The sequence below is a fragment of the Cebidichthys violaceus genome, unplaced genomic scaffold (assembly GCF_023349555.1).
Source record: "Cebidichthys violaceus isolate CVI_PGR_0920_01 unplaced genomic scaffold, fCebVio1.0.p SCAF_2, whole genome shotgun sequence".
Taxonomy (NCBI): Eukaryota; Metazoa; Chordata; class Actinopteri; order Perciformes; family Stichaeidae; genus Cebidichthys; species Cebidichthys violaceus.
The window spans coordinates 23,152,811-23,176,384 of record NW_027176372.1 but is presented as its reverse complement, the minus strand read 5'-3'; the positions used below and the strand labels follow the sequence as shown (position 1 = coordinate 23,176,384).

Genomic DNA, 23,574 nt, shown 5'->3' with positions numbered 1-23,574 from the left:
GAACACGCATGAAAGCAGAAATAGGAAGCGTGAAAATACAGCGTATGAACAGATACAAAGGAGCGCACGTTTAGAATCGATGACCTGAGACGGTATTTTGGGGCCGAGTGTTAAATTCAGACAAAATGCTGCTTAGTCCCATCTGGCAGCAGACTTCAAAAGGAAGCGGAAAAAACCCAACAAATGGGTAGTAAATGCACCTCGATTGCTCAAAGTTTTCTGTTCTGAGATGATAAAAGGTGTCTCAAAAGATGGCTGACAAGACGAGTCTGCGTTAGAGGGAAATGGAAGTCAGTGAGGAGACTGTAATGTGTTTCTTGACAAAAGCAGCTGAGCAGCCAGTGCAGAGGGGAAGGGGAGGACCGGCAGCCAAATGTATTGTTTGTTATGTTAAATTATAGACACGGGTTTCAAAAGAAACTGAGGCATATGAGACACAAAAACCCAAGTGGTGTTGGCGATTATTTCCCTCTATTCAACGTTTAGAACACCAGTATGAATTAGAAACAATTAAGTTAAAAACAGAAATCCTCAATAGTCAACCAGAACTAAATTGAGAATAAAAATAAAATGAAATTCTGACATGGAGTAAAATAATGTTGCTTTGCAGTAAATCATGTCCACATAGTACAGCGATCAAGTCGTGTGGATGTCGCCTCTATCCACACACAGATTTAGAAGATCAAGGTCGACTAACAAAGACAAATTTAAGAGCGACGTGAACCGATGTCATGCTGATTTGTAAAGAGCAACATTGTTAAATCTGACATTTTAATGTTGCGTTAATGTGTCTGAGCATCGAGGGTAATCATAATCTGGTCATTGTTCGTCGCACGTGTAGCGAAACGATGTATTCGGAGGGAGAGTGCAGGAGGAGGTTCAACAGAAAGAACATCGATGCCGTCGTACACCGGTGGGTCTCTGGTACTGCTCTCATGTTTAGCTGCTGTGGTGTTGTGTGCAATTAGGCCGATTGCATTTTAAACTTCAGTCTGCACCATTTCATGCAGACAAAAGGAGTAAAGATTTACCGGAGAGACATTTGGCACAACTGCAGTAAATGGACTAAAGGTGTAAGTGAAACATTTGACCCGATAGTCCAGGTGCTTTAGTTGTTTCTCTTCCTGAACACCATCTAGTGCAAATCCACAAATGTCAGATTTTAACGACCTCTTCGCGGCCTGTTGGAGACTTCTGTCAAGTAATAATACACATTTGGTGGTTAGGTCAGAATGTATGGTTACTTACAGTAAGCTACAGTCTTCAGTGTTCATTGTTATGCATGCAGGCACATGCTCATTGATGTGTTTTCGATGCATTGATGCACTGTTTGGTGTCTTGTACGCGACGCACCAGACTTGCAACTAACTCTAACGTCAACACACCCGCATCCCTGTTACACACATAGATAACTGACGTAGTGGAAAGTGCGAGACAGTCCACAGACAGACGGGTCAAAGAAATACTGCACTGGAAGTCCAGGAAACGTCTTCTTCATGAGTCGTCAGTCACGAGAGTCTTTACAGTTTAAAGTGATATATTTCTAAGCAATGGCTGAACCGGCAGCTAGCATTTAACGGTGCAAACAACGGCAACAGTGACTACAGAGCAAACAGTGTTTACCTGAGGGGGAACCGGAGGGGGAACCAGAGGATGGGCGCTACACACCTCCACCCGTTATCAGCCGTAACCGCTGTAAGAGCGCAGCCAGTGGGGGACGCTCACATGCACCAACATGCACAAGGAACTGTGACTACAAATCAGAACCAAGTGACCTGCTGAGAAACTTTTGGATGCCCTTTTCAGATTCGTTTTCCTTCTTTTACCGTCTCTCTGTGACGTTGATGTTCTGCTGCATCGTGTTCGTCTGTTTAAGGCTTTCAAATAAGTGAAATAAAAGAAAGGAGCGCTCCGAGCGGCTGGTGTCCTGTCCATCACCCAGCAAAAGGCTTACATCTGTTGAACTTTGCGTCTGTCAAAACAGATAAGAGACATTCGTGTCGTCCTCACTGTCGGATGAGGGGAACTGAATTGAATTGAACGTAAACAGACACACAGCAAGTGAGTTCCGCTGCTTTGAAGTGTTTAAAAGGATCAGTTCTGGCGAAACAAAAAAGGGAGAGGACGTCTGAATTTGTCCTCACGAGTGGATCAACGACCGCACACAAGACGGACGTAGCCTCCGTGGCGTCACCCGTAGGTTTCTGAAGAGCCTTATGGGTGGGAGGAACCGACCGTCGCCATCTAAGCAGCGACGAAACGGTGCAAACTCTGGGCAAATGCAACAAAAGGGCAAACAGGTGGATCGTCCTGGGTGACCTGAGACGGCACCCACCAGTCAGTTATGTCCAACTTTAAGTCTAAATATAGTTTATAGTTTATAGTTGCCACGAACACGGACATTAGCTTTAGAGAACCAAATCATCTGTGGTACCTGTAGGCTGTTAACACGTTCATTTCTGTATTATAACTGAGATGCATCTCTCCCAGGATGGACAGAAGTGCGATAGACGTCATGTGTACAGAACCGCGGCAGGAGGCCAGACCAGGGTCCAGATAGAACCACAATCCATGAAAAAAGTGCGAGAAAGCAGAAAAGGCTCCAGTGAAGAAGCAAAGTCAGTCACACGCTCTTTTTGATTATGTATTTGTATTAACGATGGTACTCTGGAACTGAATATGCAAATGTTGCTCCTTTGAGCCTTCAAGGCGCCGTCCAGAGAGGGTTAAATTCTTTAAAGCTGAAGAGGACAGATCTTCCTCCAACTTGAATCAAAGCACATCCTTTCAAGATCCTCCAGCCGTGTGTGTGATTAGCTATAGACGGGCCGTCCAGCCCTCTCTCTGCCGCTGCCCCCTGATCTGCTCCCTCTCCGTCTGTGTCCGCTCAAGATGAGGGGACCCTTGAGGATTCAATCACCCCCCCCCCCCCCCCGGGAGCTGAGCTGAATCTGTGGCGGAACGTGCCGTCTATTAGCTGCTCAAGGACTCGGAGTAGTGGTGAGAAATGTGTAAAATAAACAGCCGTCGGAAGACCGAAGTAGGCTCACTGGTTTCTAACTGTTCAGTATTATGGTAATGAGCAGGATGAGCATATTGACCCGAGGCAGGACAACATGAGAAGCCTGGATCCTTCGTTGTCCGGGGAAGACAAAAGACTCTTCTTCCATGTACGTCACTGCTTCTGTCTTTTGAGCGAAGACGTTCAGAAACGTGGGATCGAACTTGTCGTTATCTTCTCGTTCAGCCAGTCACTCTTCTTTTGTTTGCCTCTGTGCTGCTTTTGTTAGTTCTCTCCCCCCCCCCCCGAGCTCACCGGTGTGTCCGATTCATCTCCTCAAGGTTGCTGGAAGACCACATCAGTCGTTTCCTTTGGCACCTTGTGGATTTTACACTCAATACCTCTTTCTAAATATATTGTCACGTTCCACTTACGAGTCGCAGACAGACTGAAGTCCTTGGATTTACTGGTTTATTGACAGAAACCGCCAACAATAGCGTCGAGCAGCTCACAAGGGAACATACGGGTTTCATACAGTCTTCATCGAGCACACTTCTTCTTCTTCTTCTGTCCCGGTCTAACAACCTTAACACAGTACAGGTAACCCCCCCCCCCCCCCCCCCGCCCTCTGCTCTACTGAAGTGACAGCCCGACCCCTCTACTACCAGCTCTTACTGTACACAGCGTCGCTACAGTACGTTGTTCTCTCTCACTTCTTATCTCACTCTTTCTCTCACTCTTTTCCTCTTTCTGTAAAGCATCTTGCAGATTCAGTTTTATTTGTCCGTCGTGTTTGTGTTTGGTCTATCAGTTGCCAGATGAGCAAACAGGAAGCAGAAACATGACATCATTTGATATATAAAAATAAAATAAAGAATAAAACCGGTTCATTTTAGCATTTATTTTATATACAGTTACATGTTTTCCAGCTTTCAGTTACACTTCTTTTAGAGTAAAATCTCAAAATGTACACGTCATCTTTTGAATTTGTTTAACTTAATTGAACTTTCTTATTATTTATTTGAAAATGTTTTTCTGCTGTCATTAGCGAGTGGTAATATTCAAACTCCTTTTATTAGATACACTTGATGACTATGTGATATCAATAACATGCAGCATTCTTGTTTTTGTTTACGTCTGCTTCGCTGTATTACAGAGAGGAAATACAGTTACTTAATGTTCCACACGAGTCAGAGAACAGCTCTGCAACTGCAATATTCAAGGAGGCATCTAAACACTATGTATTTATGATGATCAACAAAATAATTTGGCCATGCAACGCATTCGATATTATGAATTAAACTTGAATTAAACAAGCGGTAGCGCTCTGTGCAGCGTTTCATCTGCCTAGTGGGCTTTTCAAGGCTGCAGCCCATCGACTATATGGACATTGTATTGTTACTTCACAGGTAACATGCAATTGACTTCAACATGTCCTTCACCGGAGCTCAGAGAAGAAAAAAAACCCCGTATAGATCGTCAAAGCAAGAAGTCGATTGAGCGTTTCCAAAAAGGTCAAGTAATCTTCCGTTCCTCCCATTGAAGAGAAAATTGCCCCCGAGGGTAATAGGTTGTCATGTGTGTCGAGTGTTCTGATGGACAGAAGCTGTAGTTAGCGAACACATGTCGACAACTTTCAAAAGTACAGACTTTTCACCGAGGCTGCTCTACGACACACTCGTTCAAAACGCAGCAATGCACTGCATGTTTAACGGTATTAATGTTAATCACGTGTGTCGTATGTGATCGTGGCTCGTTGATGGGGAACTTGTTGCACAAGAGGCGATGAAGGGAAAATGGAGCGGGAAATAGAAAACCTCAGAGCAGCGTGTGATGTGATGTTTCTCACCAACTCGGACGGCTTCGCTTGACAGGATTTCTGGGTAATGCAGTACTCAAAATTCAAATGTTTCATACATTCTGCCTATTGAAGCCACAGACGTGAAATCACCCAGATGAGCTCTTTAGAGCTAAAATGCATGGGATCTGACGAGACCCGTTCAAAGCGCTGCTTTACAGCAGCATTAGAGTGAAACGCCCGACGTTCACCATCTGCTTTTTCGGCTCCTGCGGTGGCTTTTTTAGATTGGAGTTGGGTTTATCTGATCCTCAGGCGATATGACGTTTTTAAAGCCCGACAGCTCATCGAGATGAGCAACAAGTGCTGAGCCTCGAGACGGATCCGCTAGAGTGGAAGAGGGCAGGACGAACAAGAGGACTCTTGACAGAAAATGCGTAAAAACACATCCCTGCATTTTCCAAGCGTCATGCCGAAGGAGTTCAGGAGACAAAACCTGTAACAGCCTGGTCTCCCAGATGTCCACGAGATGACCATGAACCGTCAGCGGTCCGTTTATTGTCGGTACCCGCAGAAACAATGCCAATTAACGTTAATTAGGATAATTTTTAAACGCATCCACGTGGCGACGCAACGGAGACCAGTGTGCTAACTAAGTGGTATTGTTGACTAAACCGAAGGTTCCTTTTGTTGCCTGAACCCAACAAATCCTCTTTTTCCTAGACCTACGGTTCGTTGCCTGAACCTAATGTTTAGCATCATCCTATCAGACTTTATCTTGCTGCTGAAAAGAGAGCGAGCTGTGGCTGTTATACACTGTATAGAACACATTCAGACCACAGGCATCACATACCAGGAGATAAGAGGACAGAGCGATACAACAATGAATAGAGGGAGAATGTCAATAACATCAAAAGTAACCTATATGAAATACAAGTGTCAACAGAAAAGAAGTCCAATAGAGGCCTCATTCACAAAGGGAGACCCTTTTGTCCGTATCATCTTCTGCAAGATACCAAAAACGGCAATTTTAAAAGCGATTTCAGCATTTCTTTACTGCCTTTGCCCAACTATCTATTGAAATTCTAGTACCTTTGCGTATTGTTTCAGAGAGGCTCATCTTGGTTATTACGACACATTGGTACAAAGACGGTAAACTGTTGGTGAACGCTGCCGTCACCGTCTCCAAAAGCCCCAAAATGATGTCACATAATTTCCGTTTCAAGCAACAGTCCAAAACTTAATAAAGATGTTTTATTCATAATCACGTGACACAAAGAAAAGCAGCACATCGTCACATCAAGCGTACCTTTGGACGGTGCAGCCGTTAACCTCTTAAGCACCACGCCACCGTCTTGGGCTGATTGTCATGTAATTTCCATTTTGCCTGTGTGTTTAAGAGAGGTGTACATAACGGTCTATTCTTTACTGTTATATGTCCGGCTTTGTTGCTCCAGTTATTCTCTATATCTGTGAAGTACATATGCACGACGCATACTTGGCCATTGAAGCTGATTGAAGCATACAGTTGCGTCTCGATTCAGGCACCGCTTCCACACGTACCATCCAGCAAAGCATTCGGTCGGCGGCAGCAAGGGTAGGAAGTTTGACATCGGCCTAAAGAAACTTTGTAACAATGCAGTGAACTCCAGGGCACCGCTCGATCAAACTAAGTGTTAACCTGAAGTGTTTCCACTTCGTAGAAGCTATTTCTTCTACGTTGTATCTGAAAGAAAGTTCCTTTCGCTTCCCTGTAACACGTCGGTTCTCACGTCTTCGTCTTTGACCCTGAGCGATATCACGGCTGTGAACCAAGCAGATGGCCTGATTAGAGCTACCAGTTTCATAATCATCAATTCTAGAAAAGCTTTCTGAAACTTATCGTGAGATTATTCCGACCTCGAGTATATCAGCTTTTATGCCGACGCGCTGAAAGTACACTCGAACCATTCCTTGATGAGCGAGCACGTGATGTGATCATTGCACCTTTTGATCGTTTCCTCAACAACACGCTGTGTGAACACCCTCAACCGCCTTTAAAGATTTAGACAAAGCAGCCATTGTGGTTCTGTGTACATGTACAGTGAGAGAAGGTCTCTTTACACATTCTCTTTGGCGTCTTGTTTAAAGTACAAATAGAACAGTTGGTGGTATTGTATTGAGGGCTTTGTTGCTCTGTAACGACCAAGTTTCTAAGCTTTATTTCTTTCAGGCTAATTCACTCTCCCGCTCTCTTTCTCTGTAGTCTAATGTGGTCATGCCGAGAGCATTTCCCTGGAAAAAGATTAAATGCTTGACAGAAAGTACCATATCCATAAGCATTTAAATAAAATAAGAAATGTGTGCACTGTTAAGGTACTGTCACGTATTATTCAGTCCAATGAAATTGGAGCAACAGTTTACATCACATTACATTACAGTCATTTAGCAGACGCTTTTATCCAAAGCGACTTACAATAAGTGCATCAACATTGGGAATCAAAAGAACTACTAGTCACCAGAAGTCATAAGTACATCTCCTTTTCCAAACAAGCATCTAAGAGCCTGAAGCAGAGCATAACTCAGAGCCAAAGTACAGAAACAAGAAAAACAGTTAGTGCTATAAGTAATACGAATACAATCAGTGCAACAAGCTAGTATGAAAACAATAAGTGCTGAGTTGAAGGCTCAGGGTAGCACTTCCTGAAGAGGTGGGTCTTCAGCCTGATGAAAGATGGGCAGCGACTCTGCTGTCCTGATGTCAGTGGGAAGTTCATTCCACCACTGTGGGGCCAGGAGTTTAATGCCTCATTTCCACTGAATGGTTCAGCTCGACTCGACTGAACTCACTTCCGGTACCAGGTCATTTTCTCCATTTCATTTTTTTGACTGCTGGTAGCACCACCTCAAAAGCAGGTGGGATTGCCGACTGCTATGGCGACAATGCACGAGACTGCAGCGACATCATCTTTAACGCGACACTCGCTGAATTCATTAGCAACCCAACAGAGGGACGTCTGCGCTCCATCAATTGCACGCCGTAGTTCGGCATCATTTTGAAAACGGCAGGTTTTTTGCATGACGTTCCTGTGACGAGCTGATGGCGATAATCTCTGGCCGATCAGTGGTCTAACAGCGTTTTAACTCCACCTACTCGTATTGGCTCTTTTTGTTTGAATGGGATGACATTGAGTGGGACATAAGAGTGAATGTTTGCAGAGGCTGACGCTTAAGTAACTGCACATTCAGATGTGATCTTTTGGGTTTTTTCCTGACCAATTCCTTAGTAACACCTTAACTGCCTGGCCTAACTAACGCACACTTTAATACACCTCCGTAAAGCACAATTCAACACGTTTCTTCAGCACCTAATGCAGGGATGCAGTTACTTAATGACCTTAAACTTATTTGTGTCCCATCCTAACAAGGCACTCTATGCAGAAACACATCTCATAGCATCCTGTAGACAAACAGTGCACTCAGGGAGTTTCACATCACCAACACACGCACCTCATCATTCTGATTACGACAACGGACTGAAATGACCATTAGTCGCGCAAATATGTGTCCACGTGGATTCACAAGCTACCCTAACCCCCGGGGGGCCTAATTGCGTCCTGTTAAGAGCTTCTGTCGGCGCTCAGGAGAGGGATGCCGGCTCTTGAGTTATTAGAGAAATTAAGGAAGAGAGCGTGAGATGAGGGGAGATAAATATAACTATCACAATTTTAATGAAACCCTGGGTACAGTAGCCGTTTCCACGGAGACACCCTCAGTAGCTGATTTAGCGAGAGTCCTGTGGCGACTATAACAGAAAGGCTACGTTTCCCATGAAATAGGTGAAGGAGAACAAAGCTCTCTGTGGGGAAATTTACTTATGGTAATATACTAAACGGGCTTTCAAATTATGGGAGTCTTTATATAGCAAACACAAGTTTGGAGGCAGTACTAACACTCTGAAAACAGCAGTTTAAACTGTTCCTCTTAATTATGCCTTTTTGAAGCTTCCCTGCAGGTGACCTACACACTAGCAGAACCAGCCCTGCATGCCAGATGAGCTTTAAAAAAAACACACTTCAAAAACATTGCTACCTTATCAAGAGGCTGCGGGTGAGACGGCTGACAAATGAAGGCTCATACAGCATGACCGTAAGCCAGCCGGGGATGTGAGAACACGCATTTTAAAACATAAAATAAAAAGGCTAGAGAGCAGTGCAGCCGGTGTTTTACATCCCGTTTAACTCAAGAGTTCATGGAATATTATGTTGCGATAACGTCTGTGTTTTGCGTTACAGCAACATGCTTTAACATCTGCCAAATCATCAACAAATGGAGGCCAAAATGAATTTCTAGGAAATACCCGTGAAGCATTTAAGAAAAGCTTAACTACACTGAAGATCAACACAATGTAGTTCTGTGTTCTCTTGATTAAAGGAGATTTGGAGGAACAGAAGTGATTGCACTCATTGATCTTTAACTTTACAAACAATGCACATGGAAATGGAAATCGGAAATCTGAAATATTGATAGATTCGAGTTAGTGTGAAATAAGTTCATAAAGTATCCAATAAAAACGAAGACGGACACGTTAAAAAAACACAGATGTTCTTATTACATTGACCACAGTGAGAACACACCATCACCATCCTTCAATGACCCCAGTTAAATTAAAACATGCAAATATTCACAGCGCATTTTCTCCGTGAGGTGCGTCTGCAACATCCCGTATTATGTGATCGAGTGAATACGACCCACTATTGGCTTATCCCCCCGGTCTGGACCCAAATGGCCCGTAAAGCATCTTAAAACACACTTTATTCAAACTCTAGAACAAGCACCGATGTATTCAGGGAAAGAGAGTCTGGCCAAAAACACAAACTCTCCAAGCTTTCTGCCCGCACACTGCAGCGGAGTGGTGGCGATGTACTCAGCAGATCAGTTGTTAGACAAACACTCAAAAAGCAACAAAAAAAAGAGAGCCAGCTGTTCCCCCTCCAGTCGCAGAGCATAAAATCATAATAAAATACCACAAATGGAAGCTATATTCAAACACAGGCCTACTGCTTACAACTACTATTCAACACACACCGATGTGACGGAACAGCGCCATTTCAAAATTGTATGCAAATGTTTCATTTCATTTTTCAAAACCACTGAATCTAAATCCAACCTTTGCTCGGTTGTAACTCTAATCTGCCTCTGAAGACATCTTGTTGATGGGTAGACAGGTTCACATGGAGATTGAGGAGCAGAACGTTGAACTGAATGACATCTATCCTGCCCTCAGTATCTCACGCATTGAACGAACCCGTCACCGTGATGGACTGATGTCACATGTGAATCTGCACTCGACTTTAAATCCAACAGCAAGCATCCGTTTGATAGACTGGCAGAGGCGGAAGCGTCACTCCGAACGTGTATTCAAATTAGGCATCAGCTGACTGCCTGTGAAAGTTTATGTTAAAATGTTCCTACATGTGCTGTAATACTGTGAAAACCGATCCAAATACAAGATCCTCGTTCCTTATTTATGTCACGGTGACGGCTGCTGTATCGTCCTCCCTCTTCATCCGAGTTATTCATACAAACCACAGACTCTGTGTTTCCTTTGACTACTATCCTCTGGATTTATTTGCATGGGTTGCCTCCTCGAAGCCACAGCCTGCGGACAGTTAGCTTAGCATAAACACGGGAAATAGGAAAAACAACAAGTCTGGTTCTGCTCAACAGAACTGTAACAGAATCCACCTACAAAACTCAGATTAACTAGTTGGTTAAGTCTCGTTTCTTTAATCTGTACAAATAAATACTACAAGAAGACTCCAGTACACCTTGGATTTTGTGCAGATTAAACAATGTTTACATTTGTACAGGGCAAGGCGTTTCCCTCCGTTTTCAGTAGTTATGCTAAGCTAAGCTACTGTTGCTTCATATTTCCACAAGAGGTAACCATCTTCTCAAAAATATTACGAAATATTTACGAAAGTGGTTCAGTACAATATGTGCAGCAGGGCAATTCTGCACGGTACCCAAGCTTTTGGTTTCAAAACATCAAAGCCAGTAGCTTTGCCTTGTTTGTACCGAGTTAACGGACCTTTACTGCGAGTGCCTGATGTAGAATCAGCTAGTCCTCGTTGCGTCATGTGCGCACACGCACACGTGCACACACACGCACACGTGCACACACGTGCGCACACACACACATGCGTGCACACACACACACACACACACACACACACACACACACACACACACACACACACACACACACACACACACACACACACACACACACACACACACACACACACCAATTATGTACACAATTACAACGTCTTAACAAGCTGACAAAGCATTTTACTGCCACTGTGTTATCCAAAATTGACGTCGCTAAAAAAAGGAAAGAATTATCTCGGTGTTGATCCTGTTTAAGAGGACAACACCAGAATGATGCCTTTTCTTTTCAACCTCTTCACCATGCAGTCACAAAGCGTCACAAACACTGCTCTGGTTTTAACGGACGTCTGTTTCAATGTTATGCCTCACTCTCCAAAAGGTGGAGCAGAATGTGGCTTTGAATGCACAAATACTGATTGTGTTAGAGAAACTTAACAGGCAATTCCAACTCTTGTGTCCTCTCTGTACTCTAACAAAACGTGAAAGAGAAGTCAAATTTGTCGTTTCATGCTTTCATTTAACTTGCAAATTTAAATGCGGTACAATTTTTGAGATTAAAATATGTTTTGCACTGAATAACAGACTGCTCAGAACCTCTTCAGGGGTTCATTTGGATGAAATGAAAAACAGCTCAGAACTTCTCTTCTCTTCACGGCCTTGAGCATCTCCTCACATCATCGTGTGTGTGTGTGTGTGTGTGTGTGTGTGTGTGTGTGTGTGTGTGTGTGTGTGTGTGTGTGTGTGTGTGTGTGTGTGTGTGTGTGTGTGTGTGTGTGTGTTTTTAGTTAGCATTTGGTTAGCTTAGCCATGTTTAGAACACAGCTGTCTGCCATGTTTAACATACTGTAGGTGATGTGTGAGAATAAGCATAGGCTCCAGCTATAATGGATATCAAAATCCAACAGATTTAAATCAGTTAAAAGTTCAATTTCAAGTGTCCTGATGCTCTACGAATCCTCCCAGCAAACCCACAAAGATGTCAAGGTAGCGCTAAACACTATGTCATGCTAAACTGGACATTTCTTTCTTTAACCATCAATCAAGCAGAACTCTCACACCACCAGCAATGAGGACACGTTATGACTTTGCTGCCACAGAGAAACAGATCTAAAGTTGATGAAGAGGCATCGTGTTCAGAGTTCTTCCAGCTAAATGTCGCCTTCCGTGAAAACCCGTCTAATCCAGGAAACCGTGTCGTCTCACATTTGTACGACGTCCGTCCGTCCGTCCGTCCGTCCGTCCGTCTGTCTTCGCTGTGACCTGGCTGCTGAAGCGTAAATGTCACACAAAAAAAAAAAAAAAAATAGTTTACAAAAAGGGCACTTCCTCATAAATCCTGGGGGAGTCCCCATGAGGACGTGGTGCAAAAACAGTTCCAGTCTTCCTTCACTGTAAACCTCCATCCATGAGCATTCAAATAATCATTAGCTTTTATACTTTAACCTTCCACTGTAATCATAAAGTTGTGATATTCTAGCGCCATTAACCAGTTTAGCCACAAGGTTTCTCAAAGAAAATGATTATAGTGAAATGCAAAATTGATAGATTTACAATCACCAATGCATGGTCATCTCTTCACGCTTCTGGTCTCCTTTTGTTCGTCAATACTGCGGCCTAAGCTTGTTCTTCATGAACATTTTAACTTTCATGCAGACCAAGTAGCAGCATCGTGTCTTTGATTTGATTTCATCTGTAATATGTTGTCACTTTTAATTGATTACTCGTGGAACACATAACCTCAGTAAGACACCTTCCACCACCTCCTATGGAATTTAATTAGCCCCATATATATATATATATATATATATATATTTATTGAGAGGACCCACGCTTTCAACTCCGTGCTTTCATCTGTGTTCTCTCATATAACCAAATCAATCAAGAGCACGCTGCTTTCATGTCACAGCACGACACAAAGCGATCTGTGAGGAGACGTGAGCGAGGCCATATGAGCTGCGAGTGTTGATAGAAACACAAACACCATTTGCCAAATTTCTATATGAAGCAATTTATTTTAAAATGCTTCTTGGAGCGGACAAAAATGGAATCATTTTGTGACACACAAACAACCACCGTGCCAGTGATGAATAGAAATGTGCAGCATCTTAGTGAGACCAAACGTTAGCTTGTGATCAATCGGGTAGAAATGATGTGTTTTAGTGAGTAGCAACTGAACAAATTACAAAAAAAAAAAAAAGTGACAAAACTTATTTTCAACAACAAAAACAAAGTTCACAACTTCTTTGAACAAACCAGAAAGAAAGACGGCGATTCCTGTGATGTCACCGAATGTTCAAGCTCAGACTTCAAAATAACTTTTATCCAAAACCAACAGGAGAACAAGCTTTCTGTTCGGCTCAACCACAAGTTAATGTACATCATGAAAATATTCTTCTGCATTATAAGAGCTGTGAGAGGACGGTCAGCGAGCAGCCGGTCAGCACAACGCAGAAGGCCACGGTGAAGATTAAGCAGTTGACCAACCCCTGAGAGGAAAAACACGAGTTTCAGATGTTTGGAGGCTACTGTGGATTCTTTTCGTTCCAGTGGAATTCAATCTCGTTTCCAATTTCAGCTGGATGGCAGCTTCACTAGTGAACCTTCATTGGATGAAGTCGTGTTCTCCCTGGTGAACGTGTATTAGAGCTAATTTACAATGAATGACGATCTGGATTCCTGAACATGATCAGTGCTGCGGCACACTTACCTTAATCTCTCTGAACACCAAGGTTCCCCACAGCGCTGCAACCAGACCATATCCCTACAGAGTGAAGAAAGCAGACATCAAACCAGGATTCATGTTCACTTTTAAATCAGTTTCAAAACGACCAACGTGGATTCTTCTACACACACACAAAAGGTATAACAGTTGGTTAAATAATTAAGTTTATTTAGCGATGCTGTAGGATCCTGAGATAAGACATTCCAGCATGCACAAAACAGCTGTGAAGGGAAAATCATTGTCGACTCTCAGCATCTCTTTTCTGAACACAAACATCTGCCATCAGGGAGGAGAAGAACAGCCTGAACCCATCGTTTGTTCCAGCCTCCATCAAGCTGCTGAACTCTGATGAACTGAGCTATAGCTACACATGCACTTTAGTCTGCCTGTGTGCTCAATGCCAAAAGTCTCTTACCGATTATTTTATGATGTGTTTTTGTTACGTTTCATCCATGGATCTACATGCACATAACGCTGCTGTGCATCCTCTGTTAATTAACATACCGTTGTCCATCTATACTGCCTTAACATGCATGGACAGATTAATCTCTTTCCATAAGTCGATTTAATGAACACATTTAAGAGCCAGTTTTTAAACATGCAACAGTATTTGCATTGTTTATGAGGGGGATTAGAGCAAGACGACGAATCCCCAAAGCTTCGTTAGCGGCAACGTTCATCACACGCAATTACTGAAAGTGTTACTTTGAACCAAACTACACGCTGAGCACTTTTAGTTTTCTATTGTCAGGGCTTTTCAAGACAGGAAAATGCATTAATGTCAACACAATGGTATGAGGGAATAGGAGATGCATGGTGGCATTGGGGCTTTGACTCACCATGGCCCAAGAACAGCAGGTTCATCCTGTCAAAGTCTGGCTGAAGTGTAATTAAAATGTCATCTCGCACGGCAGCTAGATTCTCGTGGCGTCACATATCACACGAAATCCATCTAGCCAGGCTTCAAATAACGCGTTTATGTTAGAGCACGTCAGAGCACAGACCAATCAGCGTCCTGTGAGGAGCTAAAGGGTGTGTGTGTGTGTGTGTGTGTGTGTGTGTGTGTGTGTGTGTCTCGACATGGAGAGGCAACGTATCGATCAAGCACATCAATCAACAGCTGCTAAAGAGGTTTGGGTAGATACTGCAGAAGCATCAGTTATATCACAACTGAAGAGCATTTAGTGGCACTGAAGGCGTTTCTCCATGGAAAATACATTTTCACTCTTCTCCCAACTTGCCTCCTTAAGCATTTGATTGACAGGCAGCTCATCCTATTACCTGCCACGTTTTTTTTGCAGTGTGCAATGGGTGTGCTTCTCAGGTGCTTCTTCGTAAACAAACCATCTGGCGAGCCAAGTTGATGAAAATTGCCTCCAGATAAAAACCATTGATGATTGGACTGTCGTCTTTCATTTAGGTCAAAATGTCCCCGTGACCAACACCTTTGTCAATGGTATTTATACCGACAAATAATACGTCCACTGTCCCCAGAGGATGAATCTTGATGCTTTTATTCCAAATATAATGTGCAGATAGCCACAGCAGTGATGCTCTTATGGGGAAAAAAAACAAAAAACTGTGTTATTATTCTGGAAAGCTTTTCTGTAGCAGCATCACAACCAGAGACAGACATCTCAAAATCTCAGCTCAACCAAGCTTGGCTGAAAACTGCTCATAGTTAGATGAAAAATGATGTCTGAATTGACCAATTTATCATGCTGGTCTGCAGCTGGCCAAATTCAAGAGTCTCTGACGCGTTCAGGCTAGAGGGGGACGTTGACATGTTAAACTTAGAGCACTTGAACCCCACTAAAGTCATTATTTTACCTTTTCAAATTGAAAATGTGCAGAGTGCTCAGTTCAAGTGGTGGCCAACCACAAGCATTTCAATTTTCCCAGCCCATTCGGCTTTTCAGGGCATGTTGCACTTACTGTGCTGACAATAGGAAAGGTGATGACCGGACTCAGGTAGTTATTGGCCAGGAAGCAGCTGTACGTGGCCAACGCCCACATCAATCCAGACAATAGACCTGCAGAGTGAGAGGAGACACGGGAGCGTCCTTGAGAAACGATACAACGCACACAAGCACAGCTGACAAGCAAGTAGTTCACAATGCAGGTAGTTGTATTCAAGTAGAAAGACGAATAAGATGAGAAAAAAGGTACAAATTAAAAACGTAGGTATTCATTAACTGCATGCCAGCTTTTTGGGGCTGGAGTGGACATGTTTATCCACGGTAGCTTTCCCTGAACCAACATCCCCCGAGTGGATGTGTTTACACATGCAGCTTGGCAAAGAGAGCGGATATTCTCACTGCACTAGCAGGTTTTATAGTTACAGACAAAATGTCCTTGTAAGAGGGACATTTTGTGCAGTGATCTTGGGGGTCCTTGGGGAGGGGAGGGGGGGGGTCCCAATCCCCAGATTGGGATCCATTAGTGTGACTCACTAGAGCACAGGATGCACAGATGCACCTGTGCAATCTAATGCATTTGATACCGACGACAGTCTGTCATTTCACCCTGGGGTGAATGCATTAGATCGCACAGGTGCATCTTGTGACGTGGTAACCGAGTGTAAACGAGCCGTCATTTTAGTAAATATAATGATTCAACGCATAATGATAAAGTGTGGATTACCTGGTAGGACGGCTCGGGAGTAGACCCTGGGCCTGTTATTCATGGCAGCACAGTAGATGGCAAAGTACACCGTGCTCGCGACAAAAATGCCAGAGCACTGCGCATGAACATAGTCGAGCTCTGTGAAGAAGTGGAAAGAAGAATTTGTAGTTTTGTGTTCATCTCTCTAGGTTTGCAATAAAAAAAAGCTAAAATCAATTTCCTCGCTTTGCTTTTAAGAGGTCTGTCATTACAGCCAAAGTTAGAGCTGAAGCGATACAAAAGAGGAGAACATCTTTGTATTGATCCTTGAGCGACCACACAGACTTTAGAGTCTGGATGGTTCTCTGGAGGATCCAGAGCTATTTATAGACCAACAGCGTGATGCAGTCTTAAACCTGCACAGGACATTTTAATCTTTGTTCCAGCTTTTAATTCAAGTATATCGATAGCATCTTTAAAAATAAATTAAAAAAGGTAAAAGTGAGGACAGCTATTAAAACGCTGAACGCCGTACCGTGGTCACTGGCTCCGAGGAACATGCTGTCAGGACATGATGAACGGCTCTTGATGTAAAGGACGGGTGCAAAGGAGGACCCGTACAGCAGGCCCGACACAGCAGCAAGCAGGCAGCCTCTAGTCAAAGAGTGACATGATGGATGATTTTTAAAAAGTGCTAAACAGAGTGCATTACTTACACTAGTGGCGCTATACTCGCATGCACTTTTAAAGTCCATCACTATGTTCGCAGCGTTATTTCTTTGCCTTCATTTAAGGATTTCTGCCGTTTGATCGCTTCATTTCATCAAGTTCTTACATTTCCTCCTGCTGATTATATCACTTTGCTGTTGCAAGGCAGCAATACGTTTCCTCAGTGGGATCAAAGTGATGTCTTCATTGTGAAATAGTTGAAGTCATGACTTAAGGAAAGGCTTACTGTACGTTAACTCAAAAAGAAAACGCGAGCCAAGAGACGAATCATGGGACATTTTAAACCCAACCAGCAGCTGTAGAGACTAAAGCGTCTGATTCTGTCCTTGTTCCTTGGGGGAACATTTCTATTGATGATCAAATAAACCACGTTTCATAAACCTTCCCCTGTCGATGCTTGTACCTTGCAAGAACAATAAATGTGCACGCAGCTCACTGGCTGCTAATGAGTTGAGCTCACATGAACCGCCTGGTCTTTGGTCCGATGACGTCCATCCAGAACTCTGAGGAACTTGGACCATAGCTGCACGAATTTGATCTCTGCAGACGATGAAATATGAAGTCACATTGTCCAATAAAGCAACGGCACCGTCAGAGCATAGGAAACAACACAATGTCATCAATTTGATAAAGAAGTGGCAGGAATTGATTGTCCTTCAGAGGATATCGGTCTATTGCTGTTGGTTTGAGTGAAGTCAGACACGACAAGAAGGAGGTGAGAAATGTAAACCAACATGGAATCAATGGACTCACTCTGTCTAGAAGTAGTGGAATCGATTCAGAGTTGGGATGCAGTTCCACGTCCGTTTTCACAAAGAGGAAAATCAGGCCACTGGAACAAACACAAACATTACATCGCTCCTCCGATATCCAAAACAGCACTCAAACTGAAATCATCCGTTTTATTGCAACTGTTAAACTATCGCACTGGCAAGAAGGAGGGAAGACTCCGCAGTTTACCTGAGCAGACACAACCCAGCGCCAAAATGATTCAAGATCGGCCTGGAAACATCCTGAGCGTTCCCAAACCAGCCAAACCTGTGAACGACAGTCAGGACTCAGACATAGTGCCACATCACAGTGACCCTGGGTTGACATCTCTATTACAGGACCCAGCAAATAACATACAAATATATATAACATATTTGCATAAACTGTCACTATATCCGGACAGTACAGAATCTGTTCCTCTGCCTCCTTTCAGTGCAACTATCGGCATTTACAAAATACTACACATGAAGAAAAACAACCAAAAGAGTTCAACTAAAAACGTGAACTCTGATCAAAACGGTCAAACTAGGCAGTGCTGATCAAATATGAATCAATATTCTGTTACTACATTGCCTGTTTTTTTTTTTTACAGTTTAGCCGTAAAATTAGAAAGTTTGTGACTTGGCCACCATTTTTAAAAACAGTCCAGCCACAACCAAGCCCTGTCCAAAGCAAACTCATTTCACAGCTAAACAGTACACTAGAGGTATCGAGGATCAATTAGGGTCCCTTACAACACTGGCGCTGCATACTTTGACAGTTTGATCGGAGTTTACAAGCTGATTGACAGCTGCTGTAAGAGACTCCTCGTCTCAGAGTTGATAGTTTTTCTTCTTCTTCGGATGCAGAACTTTTTTCACAGTTTATCTGTCAGATGCACTGCAGTCAGGGTTAGAGCGACAGTTTGAGCAAAATATCACAACCAAAAGAAAGGAAACGTATTCTCCCTTCTGGCTAAAGGAGCATACATTCATCTGACTCACCATGAACCGGACCAGGCCATCAACACACTTGAAGAGCCCCAAATCACACTCCCAAGACCGAGGCCAATCGCTTTAATAACTGGGACAGCTGCTATATTCCCTGTAGATAACAAAGGAGAAAAAGTTAGCAACACGCACGTCTTAAAGACCCTTGATGTTCCACAAATGTCAATAGAGTCAGCAGTGGCAAAGAAGGTTTTGGGCGTACTTCATGCACATTACAGTTGAACGCTGGTTTAGCTAGGTGTACCTAATAAACTGGTGAGATCAGGACAAGTAAGTGTCCTTTAAAGTGCGTCACATCTCACAGGAACAGGATCGACACCATCAGTTCAAGATGGTCTACGGTCCCTTTAAGCTGGTTTCAAGTCCATCGTGTGCCGTCGGACCGATCCACACTCGAAGGAGACTTCCTCCCATGAGACCACGTGAAAACCTGCACCACCGATGTGGGTTTGGTGTTCTGCTTCATGAGCGATTTACCTGTAGCCCAGATGACACCTCCAAGCATCGCGAAAGGGTAGAATTTGGGCGACTGAAGTACCAAGTCTGCAAACATAGATACAATCCATATCGCTGCACAGTACACCCACTGAAAGAACATACCTGGAACCAGAGCACACACACACACACACACACACACACACACACACACACACACACACACACACACACACACACACACACTCATGAAGGCCTAGAACACACCACTAGAACACTCAACAACTGCTTTACATACATATTACTTTGAAGAAAAGCAAGTGTTGTGTGCTTACCATCGCCCATCTCTATTCTTTTTACAGGAACAAAATTGCTTCCATACAACAGCGCAGCAACCACATTGGCAGCAATTCCATACGCCAAATTAGTCATATTGGTTGAGTTGAAGGTGAACTCAAATGTTTCCAGGCTGCCAGCTCCTCCAGCGTCTTCTCCCAGCTCTGCACCTGGATGGATTTTCAAGCAAAAACAAAAACTCCCAGTATTGTTGATTTCTGACAACAGCCCAGCCTCAGGCTTCTCCTTTCACATACAGGTGATGGTTCCCGTACCTCGTTCAGCAGCATGTTCAGCGCTATGACAGCTCACCATCAATAATGCGCTAACACACACAAGCAGAGGTGGGAGTTTTGCTTCAAGCATTCTAACATAAATATTAGTTTGCTATGATGTAGCTGGTGCACGGTGTTAAAAAACACACACACACACACAGCTAGAGGCCGCGTGTGTCTGCAGAGGGGAGGGGCTACACTCCGCCAGGTGCTGCCAATTATCTAATCACTCAATCCAACGCGTCACGCTGCAGCGGAGACACGGAGCAGGAGGAAACACGTCGCACAGTGTAAATGCATTACAGCACGTCTTTGTCTTATTAAATGTGATGAATTGCTCTAAACTTCAAAACAAGCATTACACACAAATACATGAATACGTGATTTCAATATTGCTGTTTTAGGCTCAGAGTGGTGGAAAGTAACTAAGTACATTTACTGTACTGTACCCAAGGACAATTTTGTACTTTGCTTATTTTTCTGCTACCTTGTGGTTCTACCCTCAGTACATTTCAGATATTATACGTATTATCAACTACATTTGATTACCTTATTTACTAGCTACTTTGTAGCATCAGATTAATAACATTACAATGTATGATATATAGATAAACAGTACAGAGGTTAAGCTGTCCAGCACATATATATTATACTGTAGGCTTCGTTGGAATTAGTTCCACCTTTACCAGCTTCACATGAATGCATCAATAAGTATATTCCAATAATATATATTGTGTCTGAATAGTATAAATATTGTGAAATGGGTCATTCTGCATAGTTTACCTTTGGAAGGCTACTTTAAATAAATGTTTGAAGTAAAACGTTGAATGCATGACTGTTTTTTTGTGTTTCTGTACTTGTATATACTTGGTCTAAGTACTTCCTTCGCCTCTGCAGGTTTAAAGACTGCTTTGCCTGTCTGAGGAGGAACGCGCTCATCTGGAAGTCCGTCGTCTTTAAGGGCCACAACACAATAGTTCTATATATATAATAGATGTTGGTATTGGGGTCAGGAAATCCTGCAGCTGCTGCCAACAGCCTGCATTTCCCTTACACCGGAGGGATCATGTGTTTCCTGCTCTTAACTGTTTCCCTTTTCACATTTCTATTCTATTCTATTCGTTTCTATTGTGTGTCAAGTCTGCAGCCAGACAATTAAGAATGAAGGACCAGCAGATGTCGCCTAAAACGCGTGACGGATCGTGGGCCAAATGTTCTTAACGCTTCAACTTAAATAATGACCTTCACCTCAAAACTCTGTATTTTGATTTAATCAAACAATATGACCCATGACGTCTACGATTCGTGTGACATGTAGCGTGGGAGGACTTCCACAATATCAGGGAATATGGCTACTTTTTATAGCTTGAGTACGTTTGCAGAAAATGTAATGAAGTTTGATATAAAGAGTCCCTTTCATGCTGCATGTGTTACCATAGAGGATTATAGCAATAAAAGAAGACATGAAAGATCAAAACTTCGAGGAGTCTCACGTTGGGTTGGAGGGTGGTTTCCCAGCCCGTCCATCCCCTAAACACGGAGTCGTCTTCGTGCGCTTGTGGCCACATCCTTCCTTCCAAAATGAGTTTCGGGAGTTGCGCGCTCCTCCCCGGTTTGAGTTTGGCTCGTCAAAGACAGTCAACCATGATAACAACATAACTTCTAATGGGGAAGTCTCGCTTTCACTGGCTGTTCTTCCCTTGTCTGAGACTGACCAGCAGCTTTCGGAGGTGCCCTCTTTCAAACAGGAGTTTGATCATTGCGAGCGCGTGTGTTGTTTATTTGTTGGTGGTGGTTTCACAAGTCGGATACTCGCAGCAGCAGCACCGGGACAGAAGGATCGAGAGAGAGAAGTACCGGCACACCCGTGGATTGTATAATTTGGATATTACAGACTCTGTGGATTTGCAGACCGGTGCGAGCTTTGTGGTCCCGACACGGTCCAACGTGGTGTACATAACGCTTAAGTCTAAGCGCTTAAAACCAGCACATATTCGGGGTACAATCAGACCAAAACTGAGGAGAAAGGTGAGGAGGAATAAGGATGAGGCGTATTCAGCTTTTACGCAGAACAAACTTGGCACTTTGGAGCGGGACGCGGGCCAAACTAAACGCGCATCTGCATCCAATACTTCACGGGGAGAAACCAGGGATGTGTACTACAAATCTCTGGAAATGATCCGTACATCCCTCACGGACGCACAGGCAGGCTCTCGCGTCAGTTCTATACGCATATACAGCCAGAAGGCTCCGCCGTGGCTCAGCCCACATGACGTGAAAGACATGCGCTTTCTTGCGGACGCCAAAGTTTTGCGCATCAAAGAAGTTTCTCGCGGAGACTCTCCGCCGCTCCTGGTATTTGAGGGCGAGACGAGCGTTTCAACGACCAACCTGAAACACACGCAACGGAGCAGTGTGTGTGGCGGGCAGTGTGGAGTTATCAGCAGCCCCGTGGACCAAACTGAGGTGTTCGCGTTTCATCTGGACCGGGTTCTGGGGCTCAATAGGACGTTACCAGCCGTGAGCAGAAGGTTCAGCTTCTTATACGGTATGTTCACAGACACCAGGACACAATGTGACCGAAACAAAGAAAGAGAGAGCGGTGGGGAGGTGGGGAGGATATATCTGAGGACAATACATGTCATTTTCTAACAAGACAGTTTACTTTCTTTTGAGGTATTTTGAAGGCAAAGCCATTAAAATACTGACTTGTACAGTACAAACCGTTAAATCAGGTGTTCTGGAGTCTAGTGGTGAGAGAGATGGGTGCTGAAGATCCAACAGCCATGTGCTTTTGAGCAACACACAGAGACTCGTGTTGTCAGGACCGCAGGAGTCTGGACTCATGTGGAGAGATCAGAGCCAGTCCAGACATATTCAGAGCCAAAACGCATCAATAAACAATATGCACATATTTCCATGGCAGAATACTAGTGCAATAAAACAGGTTGTTTTTGGTATAAATTCAAACTTCTACCAGAACTTTGGGAATGGTAGCACACTCTTACAAGGTGTGCATGTAGCAGGAGACAATAGAGCCACTGTCCACTTCCCTTTCTTCTTCACTCCACCCATATTCCATCTTAAAATGAATGCTTTGCAAAATGAAAGAATAGAATTATTTCTAAATGTCCAGTTTTGATCTGCTAAAGTAACCAAGTTAAACAATGAGGTCACGCTGTGCAAGTGTGTATTCGTTAACCACCGATGACGTGTGCAGTATCCGTTGCTCAGTTAAGTTAAAATCGTCACTGAGACTGAACAGTTGCTGAAACTTGGCCATGTAATCCTTTCATCCTCCCTCTTTAGACGGCCAGCCCTGCCCAGTGCTGTTATGGGACGCATCTCTCTACCCAGAAGGCCGTGCGGCAGGCCGGTCCGCCGTGACGTTAACGTGGGGGGAGTACCAGAGCTCCCTGAAGCAGAGATGTTGGCGTAAAAACATCAACCCGAAGCCTGACTCTGGCTGCTCCACAGTTCATCACGACGAGTGGAGTAAACTGGCTCTGTTTGACTTCCTGTTACAGGTAACAGACGCCGTTTGAAGACCAATCATAATGGAAGACTGATTTATAAATTAAAACAACAGCAGTCCAAAAAAAATGCTTCATGAATGACTTTTGCAAACATCCTTGTTTTGGCCAAACAGATGTCTGGTTTCCTGTGTGGAAGGCCCGGCGCTCTCGTCACATTTTGGCATTGAGTTCACATCTCCTGAGAATTCTTTAAAATTCATCCCATGATCAAGAAAGAGCAAA

General features: G+C 43.7%; 2 protein-coding genes across 3 annotated transcripts in view; one reads left to right on the top strand and one right to left on the bottom strand.

Moving 5' to 3' along the window:
- Window positions 1-12,944: 12,944 nt before the first annotated feature.
- tmem144b (transmembrane protein 144b) lies at window positions 12,945-19,957 on the bottom strand. 2 transcript variants are annotated; one of them, XR_011103400.1, is made up of 13 exons: window positions 19,817-19,957; window positions 19,541-19,711; window positions 19,248-19,370; window positions 18,765-18,864; window positions 17,971-18,048; window positions 17,764-17,842; window positions 17,471-17,550; window positions 16,817-16,935; window positions 16,321-16,440; window positions 15,613-15,710; window positions 14,959-15,232; window positions 13,663-13,716; window positions 13,408-13,441 (listed from the first exon to the last, which is right to left on the bottom strand). XR_011103400.1 is itself a non-coding variant. In XM_068715213.1 (12 exons), exons 1-12 carry the CDS (start codon window positions 19,905-19,907, stop codon window positions 13,355-13,357), a joined length of 1,200 nt encoding a protein of 399 aa, XP_068571314.1. In that variant the 5' UTR covers window positions 19,908-19,957; the 3' UTR covers window positions 12,945-13,354. The 2 variants fall into 2 exon arrangements, 1 of the variants encoding a protein (XP_068571314.1); XM_068715213.1 differs by lacking the exon at window positions 14,959-15,232 and having other exon boundaries at window positions 12,945-13,441.
- Window positions 19,958-21,359: 1,402 nt separating this feature from the next.
- gask1b (golgi associated kinase 1B) overlaps window positions 21,360-23,574 on the top strand; it is a 6,818-nt gene continuing 4,603 nt past the window's right edge. The window contains exons 1-2 of the mRNA XM_068715212.1: window positions 21,360-22,364; window positions 23,126-23,343. Of these exons, the coding sequence (XP_068571313.1) occupies window positions 21,482-22,364; window positions 23,126-23,343 (1,101 nt within the window). The 5' untranslated portion in view covers window positions 21,360-21,481. The remainder of the gene's footprint in view (window positions 22,365-23,125; window positions 23,344-23,574) is intronic.